Source organism: Drosophila navojoa, chromosome 4 (assembly GCF_054131105.1).
Source record: "Drosophila navojoa isolate 15081-1374.11 chromosome 4, UAZ_NAV_1.0, whole genome shotgun sequence".
Classification (NCBI taxonomy): domain Eukaryota; kingdom Metazoa; phylum Arthropoda; class Insecta; order Diptera; family Drosophilidae; genus Drosophila; species Drosophila navojoa.
Genome location: NC_142892.1, coordinates 5,482,896 through 5,497,980, shown reverse-complemented (window position 1 = coordinate 5,497,980; position 15,085 = coordinate 5,482,896). Strand labels below are relative to the sequence as shown.

The window sequence follows — 15,085 nt, the reverse complement described above, 5'->3', positions numbered from 1 at the left end:
ATGTTATTACTCCATGTTTCTGTTCATCTGTGACGCCACAGTCTATGCGATAGTACAATATTCTTTTGGACAATTGATTATCGATAAGATTATCGACATCGGTTTGGTAATTAATTGCAAACCGATTTCCCAATATGAATTCACGTTCTTCTCGTACAAAATTGAAAATTTAGACAAGTGAGTAACTTAATTCAATTGGCAATGATGACACAAAAACAGTCGAATGTGCAATTGAGCAAACAGTTATCGTGGCTGCTGCGTCATGGCGCAGAAAAGGAAGGATTCACAATGCAGCCAGATGGGTACGTCTGCGTTGCAGATATTTTACAGCATCCGCGGTACGGCGCCCACTACAGCAAAGAAAAATTGCGGGAAATCGTTGCAACGGATGCAAAGCAGCGCTATCAGTTGCGTTTAAATCCCGTAACGGGTGCAGAGGAGATACGCGCCAATCAGGGCCATTCGCTAAGAGCTGTGCAGGCAGAAGCCTGCATGGAGCGCATCAATGATATCTCTCAACTGCCCGATCCTGTGGTCCACGGCACCTACTACAAAAACTGGGAGCACATCAAGACGGAGGGCTTGAAGCGCCTGACACGCAATCACATACACTTCGCCATACTGAGCGGAGAAGGTAAAGCTGAGGTAAGCGGCTTTCGCAGCGATTGCCAAGTGCTCATCTACCTGGATGTGGCCAAGGTGCTAGCGGATCAGCTGGAACTATATCGTTCCAGTAACAATGTGATACTATGTGCTGGCGTTGCTGGTTGCATTCCTCCCAATTATTTTCAGCGCGTTGTCGATAGACGAACCGGAAAGCCCTTGTCTTTCTAATTCCCGATCTGGTCTCTGAGTGTTTAACGTTATATGTAGATGTCGCATGTGCTGGGCTTTGAGCTTTATTTCAAATGTGCCCCGTAAATAAAATAATGTACTAAGTTTGTGTTTTAATCAGTTGCTTTTAAAATTTGGTTTTTACAGAAATGAGCGACTTGGAGACTCGCACAAGGCCGTCCCAGGACGATTCGGTGCGCTGCAAGGTGTGCGAAGCTACCTTCAAAACCCTACAGGATTGCCTGGCCCATGAGCTGCTTAAGCACACAATAAAGCCGCAGAAGAAGCTGCGGAAATGCCTGGACGCAATCACAAAGCTATTCGCCAGCGAACAAATCCAATGCGAGCGTCGCGTGCTGAAGGCGACTCTGGCCCAGGCGCCGGCCGGACAGCATTTGCGTGCCGTATTGACATTCTATGCGGGAAATTGCGGCGAACTGTCGGCATGTTTCTCCCAAGTACGAAGCACCCTACAAAAGCAGTTGCAGGGTAGAGTGAAAGTTTATCCCTTTGGCTCACTTGTAACGGGGCTGGCTTTAAAAGGTTCGTACTGTCCGCTCTTAACTTGCGTCTTCCCGATTATGCTCATGCTCTTGCTCTTTAGATAGTGACATTGACTTGTTTTTGGAACAAACGGACACTAGCTCGAACGGCATATCGCATCGCCAATTGTTCAACAAGATCTACAATTTCTTGCGTCGCAGCGAGTGCTTTGAAGATGTGTTCGCCATCCGGCATGCCCGTGTGCCCATCATACGCTGCAAGCATGTCTACAGCGGACTGAGCCTGGACATCAATATGTCCAGTCCGAACAGCACGTACAATTCGCGCTTTGTGGCCGAACTGCTGGGCAGGGATATGCGTATGCGCGAACTTTTCCTATTTCTCAAGCTGTGGGCCAAGAAGCTGAAGATCATCGGCAGCGGAAGCATGACTAGTTACTGTTTGATCACCCTCATCATCTTTGGCATGCAGCAGCAGAGACTATTGCCATCGATTAAGCAGCTGCAGGCCCGATGTCCCGTCGTCGATGTCATGGGCATCAACTATGCATACAGCTTCCGGAATGTGCGCCCCATACCAGCCAGTGTGACCTCTTTGGATCTCATAACCGATTTCTTTGCGCTATACCATAAAATGGACTTTGAGAGGAAGCTGTTGTCGCCCTACTTGGGCTATGCACTGGATATCAACACAGCTTTCTCGGTGCCTGGCACATTTCCCGAATATGAACAGCAGCTGCAGGCGATGGCAAAGGCGACGGGCGAGCAGCCGGAACCGTTTCAGAGTCATCGCTGCGTTTGCGTGCAGGATCCTTTCGAGATGCAGCACAATGTGGGTCAGTCCATTTCCAGTACGAATCTCTTTTACCTGCGTGAATGTTTGGCCTTGGCCCACCAAGCGTGTTCCGACAAGAAGCTGGTCGCAGCGCCTGCTAAGCTTTATGACTATTTGTTATTTGGCCTGGCCGAGCAGTTGTTGCAGGGCCAGAGGATAGACCATGGCCATCCTGCCAAGGTGCGAAGACAGGTGTCAAATAGGGAGCAGCAGCCGGCCGCAGATAAACCCAAGGTGGAGACAGCAGCCCAGATTGTTGTCGAAGCAGCACCGAAGTCATCAACTCCAGCACCAAAGCCTGTAAAAGAATCAAAGCCAGTGACAGTTCCTGCAACTGCTGCCATGCCAACGGAATCACCAGCGCAATCGCAAGCGGAATCGCCAACGGAGTCGCTAGCTACATCAAATGATAAGCCCAAAGAAAGACTGTGCTCGACAAGTTCCGTGGAGAGTGGACCGGTCATGTCGATGCATGTCCACACACTGAAGCCCACAAATAACGATCTGAAGTGTTTGCGCGCGGATTTGCTCAGCAAAAAGACGAATACAGAGCAAACAATATATTTCTATTGGGCCGAGTGCTATGTGGATGCGATCAAGGATATTCTGGTCAATATTTATGGCTTAACTATGAAGCAGATCGAACCGAAAGAAGAGACTCAATCAAGCGCTGCCCCTCAAGCATTGTCACAACAATATACCTGGCTGATCAATACCTCGCTGGATACTTGGACTGCGCGAAGCTTTCAGCGCTGCACCAATCAATCCTTCTTTGCCCAGCAGCTGCAGCAGACCATCGAGTTCGTCAAAACCCGTTCGGGGAATGCGAATTTCGCAGTCAATTTGAATGGACGCTTCTCGGTGGTCATTGGCGCCGACTACAAGGAGCTGCGGCTGGAACTGCAGCCGATGCCAAACGATGCTCTGGGCCTGCAACGACTCAGCCCATTGACCAAGTTCTTTAAGTCCCTGAAGAACATGTTGTGCAACTACAATTTTAAGGAGAAAGTCATTAGCATGCAGTATCAGCGCTGAGCGCCAAATAGGCCCTAAGGAAGTCAAAAGAAAAAAAAATGAAATGAAAAATCGAAATTAGGATCGTTAAAAATAGAAAATACCAAACCAAATGGGACAAAAACAAGATACAAAATAGACGAGGACACGGAGATATTTCAAATGGGAATAGCTCGATCAAAATACTAGTGAGGATATAATAGCATATATTTGGATAGCTGTGAGCTAAAATTGAAGAGAATTGCAATTGCGGCTAATAGGCAAATTAGCAGTATAATACCAATATTATATAGCTTTAGAGGAACATCTGTAAAATGTACATAGGAGGGAAACAAATGTCAATAGACCTAGTGTCCTATATATACATATAGATATACATATAAATATATATATGCTTATATACATATACATTTATATATATATATGTATATATATTTCGTACATACATACAGTTCAAATTTTAGTTAACTGACGAATTTTTCTATCTGACAATGCTCACAATAAATTTAAAATTGCAATTCTCGACACTAATTTCTGACTGCTTTACAAATTTGTTGTACACATATTAATTTCTCTGTTATTTTGCCATTAGGAATAAAAAGAAATTGTTTGGTTTTACTTTTAAGAATTATTTGTTTAACTTTTTCACTAATAAGATAATTATACAAATATAGAAAATATGTATTCAAAATAACTATTTATAAGTATGTGTATTTGGTAACTATATAGAAATAGACTTAAGTATTAGAAATGTAAGTTGAAATATTAAATGCTTATACACAAATTAGTAGAAAAATTAGCAAAAAAGGTGAAGCAAGGGTAGCTTGAAACATTTATCTATTAACATGATTATGTTTGGGAACTATTCAGACAACCCTTGTCTCGAGTTATTTACACGTAGTCTATATATTAATGCCAGCTTAATATCTTGTATTTTTGCAGTAGCAGTACTTTTTGATGGCAAAGTCTTCCATGCAGTCCGCCTCGCCGTTGTACTCGTTGAGACGGCTCACCGAGCCCGTCACGGAGAAACTCTCGTTGTCTGGCAGCAGATCGTTGAAGCGCACTGTCGCCTCGTAGAGCGCCTTGTTCGGATTAGTGTAGAAGATGAGACGGTAGATTTCTATATTCTTTGGATACATATCCTTCAGGTACGCCTTGTACGCTTCGCTCATGCTCTGCAGCGTCAGTGGCTGGCAAAGATGCGCCAGGCTGCCATTGCGGAAGCTGCCCACATAATCATTAAGATACCGCACCACATACTCGGCCATCTGTCGCACAACCTTGGAGTTATGGTACACACTGTCGTAGGGCCAGCAGGTGCACCAGTGGTCTTCAATGGCAACATCCTCGCAGCTTCGACTCAGCGGCACAGGCAGCAGGAGGCTCTGGCACTGCGGACAGTCCTTGGCTCCACCCAGATCTTCCTGGCTGCCAACTCGACCCGTCAGCGAAAGTATGTGCTTCAGTGTCAAGTGCAGGTCGTAGGGCGTGGTCAGACGATTTCGGTTTATTCTCAGTGCATCCACAAATTCCGGATGTGCTTTTCTCACAAATTCCGGCAACCAAATGAACAGGAAGGGCAATCGCTCTTCCAAATGCCCGGATCCGGTGGAACGCGTTGGTCCAAAACGCAGACCGTGATCACTGAAGAAGACGACGACACTATTCTCCATGGTGCCCTGTGCCACCAGGCGTTGCATATATCCTCTCAGGTACTCGTCCATGGAGCTGGTCTGCGAGATGTCGCTGTGGCTGTGCGTGTTCGTCCAGAAGAAGCCGAAGAAGCTGTCGTTGTGGTAGCGCCTGGCAAACTCCTGGGCATAGTTATACACGTGCTCCGCCTCCGTCGCATAGCCCACGCAATGGGGCATGCCGAGCACACTGTTGCCACCCAGCAGCTTCTCCGCCGCATACAAGTACGGCCGCATGTAGTAGTCCACGGGGGGCTGCTGGAAGCCCTTCTTCAGGTAGTTGAAGGTATTGATCTTGATTGCATCCTCGCCGTAGGCCGTAACATAGCCATGTTTCTGGAACAGCTTCCATATGAAGTCACATCTGTCCAGGCCGTTTATTGTGTAGGGATTACAGCGCTTCATGGCAGTCGATAGATTGTAGCCCACAAAGAGTGCCATAAGGTTGGGGAAAGTATTGTCATCGATCTGAGATATACGATTTTATGTGTAATTCGATCTGGTATTCTAGGTCAATTGATGAGCTTACCTTGTTGTAGCCCGCCAGCTCGAACCAGTCGTTGTCGTAGAGGTACTGCGCGGTCTTGGGCATGGCGCGTATGAGGTTCACCCTCGAGATGCTATCGATGCCAATCATCAACACGCTGGGCACACGTTTGCCTTGGTCCTTCTGCGCCCAGTGATCGAGTCTCTGTCGCACGGCGGATCTCTCCGGTATGGTCGGGTGTCCATTGATGTAGACTTGATCCCGTTCCACCTTGCACTTGACTATAATGCTGTCGGTCGCATTGTCCAGCTGTGCTCCACTCTTTAATTTCACGCACGGCGTGTAGCTCACATCCGTTTCGCTGACACGCTCCACGCCCATGTAGCAGCAGCTCATCGATTCGGTTGGGGCGGAGGCATTGATGTTTAGGACATAGCGCTTAGTAGTTTCATTGTAGTGGATGGTGGTGAGTGGAGGATGGGACTTGCAGGGCTTGTAGGTTACCCGCTTGAAGTGGCGCATCACCTCAGGATCGTCCGGATCGAGGTCCACAATCTTGCAGTGGTTGGTATAAACGAGATAGCCTTTTGGCGGATATTTCAGTTATTTAGTACACAGATATCTGATAGAGCTACTCTATTACTTTCCAAGTCCAGGTCGCTTAACGGATAATCCTCTGGGTCGAGCCTAACCAAAAAGTAACAGAATGTAAGGATCAACAACAGGCCGAGCAGCTGATTCCGGCGCAGCACAATTTTGCGTAAACACCATAGGAGGGACGGCGCTTGTTGATGCCTGAATCCTTTCGTACTTTCCATATTGTCCGCGTACTCTAGCTGGGACGTCTGGGCCATGCCAATTTATATATGTTTATAATTTTACTTATTTACGTTATACATTTATGATACAATCAAATTTTGTGTGCCCTACAATTTTAAGATTTGTGTTAAAGATTCGATTTTGTTGTCTTCTAAACTTTGAATAATGCTAGAAATAGAGACTGTCATGATCAGGCTAAAAGAGGTTTATTACGAACGTCTGTCTAAAAGAAGAGATAATCAGTAATTAATTGATCACAGGCTAAGCACAGTCAGAATTCATGGAACTAGATGAGTAGCTCGACTAAGAGATGCCATCAGGAATAAAAGAAATTTGTTGGCTGTTATTTTAAGAAAAATCTATTTTCTTTGCTCACATTAATTAGACAATTCTATGAATGTAACAAATATGTATTCAATATAACTATTTATAAATATGTGTATTTCATACAGCAAACTTAAGATTATATATAATTAGACTCAAGTATAATCGATGTAAGATTTATAATAATTGAAAACTTGGCAAAGGTTTGAATTGTTTTTTTTTTACAATATATAAATTGGGGATTGTTTATAGAGCTTAGATATGTACACATATACACATATAGAGTAGTAGAAGAGTGAGCAAAAGGGTAATGTAGGGGTAGTTTGATACACCTTAGGCTTAAGACTTTTAGCATTTAATAATTAAATGCCACAACTATTCAGACTACCCTCATCTCTAGTTATGTACAAGGTATATATTTATATCTCTAAATATATATATATATATATATATATATATATATATATATATATATATATATATATATATATATATATATATATATATATATGTATGTAAGTAAGTATTATCACGTTGCGGCTCTGGAAATGGTCCGAGTCTATATGCTTTCTACAGAGAGAGAAAGAGGACGTTACTACGCTAAGCCCTTAATAACTACATATAACGGCACTTGGGGGCTTAAGCCTATAATATCGGAGGCCATCGTCAACCTCCTTTGCGCTTGCAATAGCAATACTTTTTGATGGAAAAGTCGTTCATGCAGTCCGCCTCGCCGTTGTACATGTTCAGACGACTCACCGATCCCGTCACTAGCATATTCTCGGCCTCTGGCAGCTGCTTGTTGTGGCGCACTGTTGCCTCGTAGAGCGCCTTGTTGGGCGCGGTGTAGAAGATGAGCCAATAGATCTCTATATGGCTGGGATCGTTGTCATTCGGGTGCGCCTTATAGGCGGCGCTCATGCTCTGCAGCGACAGCGGCTGGCACAGATGCGCCAGGCTGCCGTTGCGGAAGCTACCCACATAGTCGTTTAGGTACCGCACCACTCGCTTCGCCAGCTGTCGCACAACCTTGGAGTTCTTGTAGACACTGTCGTAGGCCCAGCAGGTGCACCAGTGGTCTTCAATGGCAACATCCTCGCAGCTGCGACTCAGCGGCACAGGCAGCAGAAGGCTCTGGCACTGCGGACAGTCCTTGGCTCCACCCAGATCTTCCTGGCTGCCAACTCGACCCGTCAGCGAAAGTATGTGCTTCAGTGTCAAGTGCAGGTCGTAGGGCGTGGTCAGACGATTTCGGTTTATTCTCAGTGCATCCACAAATTCCGGATGTGCTTTTCTCACAAATTCCGGCAACCAAATGAACAGGAAGGGCAAACGCTCTTCCAAATGCCCGGATCCGGTGGAACGCGTAGGTCCAAAACGCAGACCGTGATCACTGAAGAAGACGACGACACTGTTCTCCATGGTGCCCTGTGCCACCAGGCGTTGCATATATCCTCTCAGGTACTCGTCCATGGAGCTGGTCTGCGAGATGTCGCTGTGGCTGTGCGTGTTCGTCCAGAAGAAGCCGAAGAAGCTGTCGTTGTGGTAGCGCCTGGCAAACTCCTGGGCGTAGTTATACACGTGCTCCGCCTCCGTCGCATAGCCCACGCAATGGGGCATGCCGAGCACACTGTTGCCACCCAGCAGCTTCTCCGCCGCATACAAGTACGGCCGCATGTAGTAGTCCACGGGGGGCTGCTGGAAGCCCTTCTTCAGATAGTTGAAAGTATTGATCTTGATCGCATCCTCGCCGTAGGCCGTCACATAGCCATGTTTCTGGAACAGCTTCCAGATAAAGTCACATTTGTCCAGGCCGTTTATTGTGTAGGGATTACAGCGCTTCATGGCAGTCGATAGATTGTAGCCCAGCATGAGTGCCATAATATTGGGAAATGTATTGTCATCAATCTATGACGGAGGAAGAATTCAGGTTTAATTCGATCTAGGTCGATTGATGAGCTCACCTTGTTGTAGCCCGCCAGCTCGAACCAGTCGTTGTCGTAGAGGTACTGCGCTGTCTTGGGCATGGCGCGTATGAGGTTCACCCTCGAGATGCTATCGATGCCAATCATCAACACGCTGGGCACACGTTTGCCTTGGTCCTTCTGCGCCCAGTGATCGAGTCGCTGCCGCACGGCGGATCTCTCTGGTATGGTCGGGTGTCCATTTATGTAGACTTGATCCCGTTCCACCTTGCACTTGACTATAATGCTGTCGGTCGCATTGTCCAGCTGTGCTCCACTCTTGAATTTCACGCACGGCGTGTAGCTCACATCCGTTTCGCTGACACGCTCCACGCCCATGTAGCAGCAGCTCAGTTTGCTGCGCTTCTTCGAGTTGGCCAGGGCGGAGGCATCGATGTTCAGGACATAGCGCTGAGTAGTTGCATTGTAGTGGATGATGGTGAGGGGAGGATGGGACTTGCAGGACTTGTAGGCGACCCGCTTGAAGTGGCGCATCACCTCGCGCTTGTACGGATCCAGATCCACAATCCGGCAGTGGTTGCTATAGACGAGATAGCCTTTTGGCAAGAGGGTTGACGGATCAATCGGCTGATTAGTAGTGAGCTCCACGAATTGGTTAAGCTCTCGCGTTGTGGTTGCGTTCAAACTGATAGCTGATTTCGTGTGGTTGTGTGGGTGGACGGACATGAGGCGAAGCAAATCATGCAGGGAATACAAACAGCGAATGCCAACAGAAAGCGTAAACAAACAACAGAACAAACAAAAACAAAGAACAGAAAACACATACAAAATATAGACAGATATTAGTGGGTGCTGCTCAAATACCTTCCATGTCCAGGACATTCGACTGATGATGCACCTGTATATTGTCCAGATCCAGTACATCTGCCGGTCCAATCAGAAAGTAGGAGAACACAAACATCAAGAACAGGCCGAGCACCAGCTTCCGTCGCAGCACAATCTGTCGAAAATACCAGAGAAGCGTCGGCGCTTGTCCAGGCTTGAAGCCAATGCCCATCAAGGCCGGCTCCTGGGCATCCTGGCAGCCATCCTTGCCCTCCACATCATCCGTGTAGTCCAGCAACGGCCTCTTGTCAGCCATTCCCATACTTAATTGAAATCAAATTGAGGCTGCTTCATGTTGGTTTAACTTTTGTCTGTGAAACCGAAAAACAATGAAAGCTATGAAAGAGACATTGTAGAGCAATTGGTAACGACTGCACGCTACCCTGTAAATCGTAATAAGTTATATTAATGTACATCTTATAAAGTCCAGCTGAAGAGTGTTTCAGCAGATGAAAGAGTAGAGAATGAGTAGTATATGCTTTTACGTTGGATTTATTGAAAAATATATAATCATGTTATACGTGCTACTCCTGCTTTTACGTGCTACTCCTGCCTTGTCTACTCAGCTGGCAAATAGATGTGAGAGAAGAAAGTATACATGTAAGAGCTTTACACTCCACTTACAAGGTGAAGTAGAGTGACATAACTATCGCTGCTACATATACAAACAAATCTATTCCAACTCCAGCAACACAATGAATGAGACGAAAACACATGTAAAAGAACTCTTCAATTGGATATTATCAACTCTGTGACATATGACTCTTACACACATCTATCAGCAATTTATGTACCTCTACTTTGTTTGCGAATCGATGTAAGAGAAGAACAAAACATAATAGTTGCTCTACAGTTGGCTGTTATCGACTGCACGATACTCTGCTTAAACCGTAATAATGCTATTTATTATAAGCATAGAGATGACACTTAACTCTTTGAATGGCTCTCTAAATATAGATCTACTATAAATTTATTCAGTTTTTGTGAATAAATGTTAAAGTTGAGCCAGAAACATGAAAGATAATAAAGCTTGTGAGCTGGGCTATTATCTGTCACCTATTCTGTTTACAGTTATATAATATAAATGTATATGTATTTAAGTATTATGTCAGCATGTTAGAAAAAAGTATGTAATACTATCTATTATGTCATAGAATGTCATGAATAGCCCATATACCCCCAGCAGTCTGTGAGCGTAGTATAAAACAGTTAATTGAACGAGCTAAACAAAATATTCATAAAGAAGAAGAAATCAAAGAAAAAGCTAAAATCATTGCGTGTTTTATGATATAAATATATACAAATATACATACATACATACATATATTTATATAAGTATACTTATACTTGTTTTGCGGCAAATTAAAAAGTGATTTAATATTTCAAGGTACAGTAAAAATTCAGAGAGAAATATAAAAACCATAATGAATTATGCAAAATGGTAATTAGCCATAAATTACCTTTATAGATAAGCATGGGAAATCATCAAATTATTAAGACATGAAATATACATATAGACATTTATTGATGGACTAACAGCTGCTCTGTAATTCTCAGTATTCACTTATTGACAACTACTTTAGTCTTGAATTCCAGACAGTTGTTCGAATTCCCACTTAGTCATGATTTCATGGAGCACACAGACTTGTGTGTAAATTGTGGTTATATCTTGCTATATGCTTTGATATGCATATGTATGTGTGTGCGTGTATGTATGTGTGTATATACAGATGAATATTAAAAGCAACAAACTTATCATCAAAATAGCGGCGGATGCAACTTATTGTTTTTATTCAAGAACTGTTTTCAAAATATAAGTTAAAAGCAAATAAGTTTGTGGATTCTTTATTTGTAAATTGTTTTTTTTTTCTTTAATATACATACACACATTAGTAATGTATTTGAAAGAATAAAATATGTTAACCCAGTTTCAAAGAAGATAGGAATAAGATTTTATTATTTTAAGTTCTACTTATGTATATCTTATAATAAATAATAATGAACAAAATTTAAAATAAAATAAAAATGTGAAAAATATTAAAAGTTTTTTTTTCCACTCTTTATTTAACTATAATAAATATATATTACAAACTAAATATAGTAATAATAATAATAAACATAATATTAAAATCCCCATAGCTCGGTATGGGGTTCGGCTCATTTAATAATTTACCTCCCTGTGTTGTTATGGTCCTGTTTTTTTGTTTGTACCGGTTCTACACTTAATAAAATTAATAAAAAAAAAAAAAAAAATTAAAAAATAAACATATTATTGCAAAGGTTGAAGTAAAAGATATTTTATTAATTACAAAATGAATAAATTTGCATAATATTTAATATTTACATTTCCAACCGTCACGTCAGTGTTTACTGCATTTATAGCTTATAATAGCAGAGAGTATCATCAATAAATTGGTATGCTTGACTCAGCAGTTAGTTGGGGCCATTCTGTTTTGGTCGAAGCTCAATATTGTATATCATATGTACGCAAATATATACATACATATGTATATATTTTATATAGTTTTATTCATATGTTTTGGCTTGCAAATGCAGCAGCTGCTTTGTGGGTCGTCTATGTTTAGAATGGGGCACTGCACTGCACTAAATGTCTGTCTGTCTGTCTGTCAGACTGTCTCTCTGTCCGCTCACGTATTCACTGCCAAGAACGAATTGTAATTTGCATTGCATAAATATTAGCCAATTCGATCATGTTATAGCTTATTTAGATTATTCACCATAATGAGAAGTGACACAAGTACAGATAGATATACATATGTATATACATATATGCATAAATATTTCATATGTATGTATATTTTATCTAAATTGTCATCATCAACATCATCTCACGCTCTGCACTTTGTTTAACTAATTGTAATTGTAATTGAAATTGACATAAATTGAATTCAGAAATTTAATGCGCGTCTCTGGGCGCTGCGTACCGTGCCACTTCGACCGATCCGAAACAATATACAAAATAAACAGAATAAATATTCAGATACAAGCGAGACTGTTTAGCTGCAATTCCCGACGAAAGCGAATTCGAGCCGCTCGTGTGTGCTTGTCTAGCCAGCAGCACGAAATTTACGAACTGCCTCGGCACTGTGACTATCTTTCCATTGAATTTCTGTTTAGTTTCTGCTGCACGCTCGTCCCAAGCTGAATGCATGAATGTCTATGCATAGGTTTTATTCATATTTCGATAACATGGGTTTATCACACAAAAATATTGCGAGCTTGGTTTGATGATTTGTATACCCTATGATTGAAGATGGAAACTCTTATTGTTGGATTATTTGTTAACTATTTGGTGTTTTTATTTTTTATTTGTATAAATTTAAGGTTTTTATTGCCTATTGTGATTTATAATTAAGAATTTCCTTCAATCCTGTTTGCATCACCCATCAACAGCTTATATGATAATTACTAAATTTGTAGTGTTTATTTTTATTTATTTTTTTTTTTATGGAATACCAAAAATAGATTTTAATTTTTTTTAATTATGCATATTATTTTTGAATTTTTTTGGCCGTTTTCTTTTATTATTGTTGTTGTTTTTTAAATTTATTTTAAATTTATTTTTTTATTTATTTATTTATTTATTTATTTTTTTTTTTTTTGACTAGTGCTCATCAACAAAAATGTTATTAATCTCAACGTGGCTCAACTACCTTGAGCATTTGTATTCCTAATGCGGATTTCTCTTTCTTTCGCTCTGTCTCTCTCCCACTCACGCTTCATAGCTTCATGTAGCAACAATGATTGATTATCTAATATGCTCGATTGCTGGTTTTAGCATCACGATTTCCTATGACACAATAGTTTCTGCTGCTTGCCCATCGAAAGAGATGTTCAAATGTAATTGAAGATAAAAATAAACAAAAAATATAAATAATGATTACTTCCAGCAGAGTTATGCATACATACATATATATACACATACATACAAAGAATATAATACATCTTTGCATAAATAATTCCCACGAAAGCATCAAATAATTGTAGCTAGTCAGCAGTGTTGTATTACACTAGACAGCAAGAGTTTGGTAAGTTGGGTAATTCGATACGATTCCGATATCAATTTTGATATTCTTTGTATTGAATTTTGTTTGGGCTAAAGTATGAATTTGGGAATTTGTTTATTTATTTATTGTTTATTTGGCTATGCATTAAAAGCAGAATCGCTGATCAAAATAAAAACCCAAGCTGAACATTTAGCATTTGTGATAGTTCTAGCCAGCGTAGAAGTAGATTTTTGAGTCTCTGATAATTGTGGTAGATCTAGGGCGAGATCGACAAGAAGATTTATAGCAGATCTTGAAAAGAATTTAATGCAGAGATTCTAAATATTCCTGAATGTAAATTGTATATTAAATTAATACACAGGCAGAGTCTGAGGCGTAGATAGAGATATACATATTTTGACATAAGTCTGCCTTAGATCTGGTGACTTGAATATTTATGTATTTGGAGACGCCTCAATAAGTTAATTCTTTACATAGATGTTGTTCTTTACAATGTGTTGGTATTCCATAGCAAGTCATAAATAAATGAGGAGGTGGAACCAAAGTTTGAGGTAGAAAAATCCACTGGACATTTTTTCGGATTCTACTTGACTGGTAGCCTATTTTAATTACTATTGTCTAATGTATATTAGTACAAAAAATAGTTTTATTTTCCCCTCACTTGCATGCCGATTATTGAGCGCCAGCTTTTCTAATGCAGTTTTGTTGTTCGAAACTAATTAAAGTAAAATATAACTGTAAACAGCCGCACAGATATTTGCTTAAAATAATATAATTACCCATAAAATAAACTCAATAGACAGACTGTATAAATAAATAAGGTCAATTGTTTATTGCGTATTGCATTCTAATTTTTTTTGTTGTTGTTCAACTACCAAGAAACAGGCGGCAAATGAGTCATGAATGCAGCTTGTTAAATGGAGCACGTACTATGTGCCTCTATATGTATGTGTAGGTATGTCGAGGACATAGTGACGTAGTAAAACACACACATACACACACACACTCGCACTGCTATTGAAATGTATTCAGCTGCAGCGTCAGCGTAAAAACTACAAAACATTGCTGTGACACAATAGATACTAACAAGCTGCGCGTACTCGAATACGCACACACACACACAGATATACACCACCCACTCGGACGCACACAAGTGTAGAGAACTTTTTCGCAACAATTTTCGTTTCTTTTCAATTTGGTTATTTTTGGTTTTGTTTTGTTAAATTTTTGTTTAACTTTTGCACTCACGTGTTTGCATTTGCTTTTCTGCAGCTCTTTATTGATTGCAACAATATGTTGTAATATAATATGCAAGTCTCTTATTTTAAATTACACTGCACATGCACACACACTTACACACACACACAAGCAAAGAGACGCGCGCAAACGTACGCGACGCTCGCATGTCCTGCTGCAGCGGCCTGCAAACAGTTAATAACAAAATTCAAAATATTTTTGCAAGCTGGCGCCAGCGAGGCTGAGGCGTTCGTGAGAATGTGAGAGCTTTCACACATTCACATACAGCCAGCGAGAGAGAGAGAGAGAGAGAAAACAAGTGAGGCTGCAATTTGTGCGCGTCGCCTAAAAGCATGCAATGTTTATTTGCTTGTCGCCTTCGTTTGCGGCGACTGCGCAGTCAGCGCTGACGCTGAGTGCCGCTCTCTCTCTCTCTCTCTTCGTTCCTCTCCTCAACCAATCAGCGCACACTACCTGTTGCATGCCCTTCAAGTATTTATA

The 15,085-nt window shown here is 41.5% G+C and overlaps 4 protein-coding genes across 10 annotated transcripts; 2 read left to right on the top strand and 2 right to left on the bottom strand.

The window, feature by feature from the left end:
* The first annotated feature begins 56 nt into the window (after positions 1 to 56).
* On the top strand, positions 57 to 3,251 carry mkg-p (monkey king protein). 3 transcript variants are annotated; one of them, XM_018102452.3, is made up of 3 exons: positions 57 to 177; positions 982 to 1,377; positions 1,439 to 3,251. In XM_018102452.3, exons 2-3 carry the CDS (start codon positions 984 to 986, stop codon positions 3,205 to 3,207), a joined length of 2,163 nt encoding a protein of 720 aa, XP_017957941.1. In that variant the 5' UTR covers positions 57 to 177; positions 982 to 983; the 3' UTR covers positions 3,208 to 3,251. The 3 variants fall into 3 exon arrangements, with proteins under 3 accessions (XP_017957941.1, XP_017957939.1, XP_017957940.1); XM_018102450.2 differs by having other exon boundaries at positions 158 to 302; XM_018102451.2 differs by lacking the exon at positions 57 to 177 and adding an exon at positions 837 to 917.
* Positions 202 to 951, top strand: Tpt (tRNA 2'-phosphotransferase). The gene has a single exon (XM_018102454.3). The coding sequence runs from the start codon at positions 202 to 204 to the stop codon at positions 832 to 834; it is 633 nt and encodes a 210-aa protein (XP_017957943.1). The 3' UTR covers positions 835 to 951.
* An 830-nt stretch (positions 3,252 to 4,081) lies between the features above and the next one.
* On the bottom strand, positions 4,082 to 6,226 carry LOC149091351 (uncharacterized). Its single transcript, XM_089258829.1, has 3 exons — positions 6,011 to 6,226; positions 5,410 to 5,951; positions 4,082 to 5,348 (listed from the first exon to the last, which is right to left on the bottom strand). Exons 1-3 carry the CDS (start codon positions 6,219 to 6,221, stop codon positions 4,107 to 4,109), a joined length of 1,995 nt encoding a protein of 664 aa, XP_089114955.1. The 5' UTR covers positions 6,222 to 6,226; the 3' UTR covers positions 4,082 to 4,106.
* A 301-nt stretch (positions 6,227 to 6,527) lies between these two features.
* On the bottom strand, positions 6,528 to 14,804 carry LOC108650116 (uncharacterized). 5 transcript variants are annotated; one of them, XM_089258826.1, is made up of 4 exons: positions 14,597 to 14,804; positions 9,300 to 9,656; positions 8,475 to 9,127; positions 6,528 to 8,418 (listed from the first exon to the last, which is right to left on the bottom strand). In XM_089258826.1, exons 2-4 carry the CDS (start codon positions 9,580 to 9,582, stop codon positions 7,177 to 7,179), a joined length of 2,178 nt encoding a protein of 725 aa, XP_089114952.1. In that variant the 5' UTR covers positions 9,583 to 9,656; positions 14,597 to 14,804; the 3' UTR covers positions 6,528 to 7,176. The 5 variants fall into 5 exon arrangements, with proteins under 5 accessions (XP_089114952.1, XP_089114950.1, XP_089114954.1 ...); XM_089258824.1 differs by having other exon boundaries at positions 9,300 to 9,631; XM_089258828.1 differs by having other exon boundaries at positions 8,475 to 9,031; positions 9,300 to 9,631; positions 14,597 to 14,801.
* Between the last annotated feature and the right edge of the window lie 281 nt (positions 14,805 to 15,085).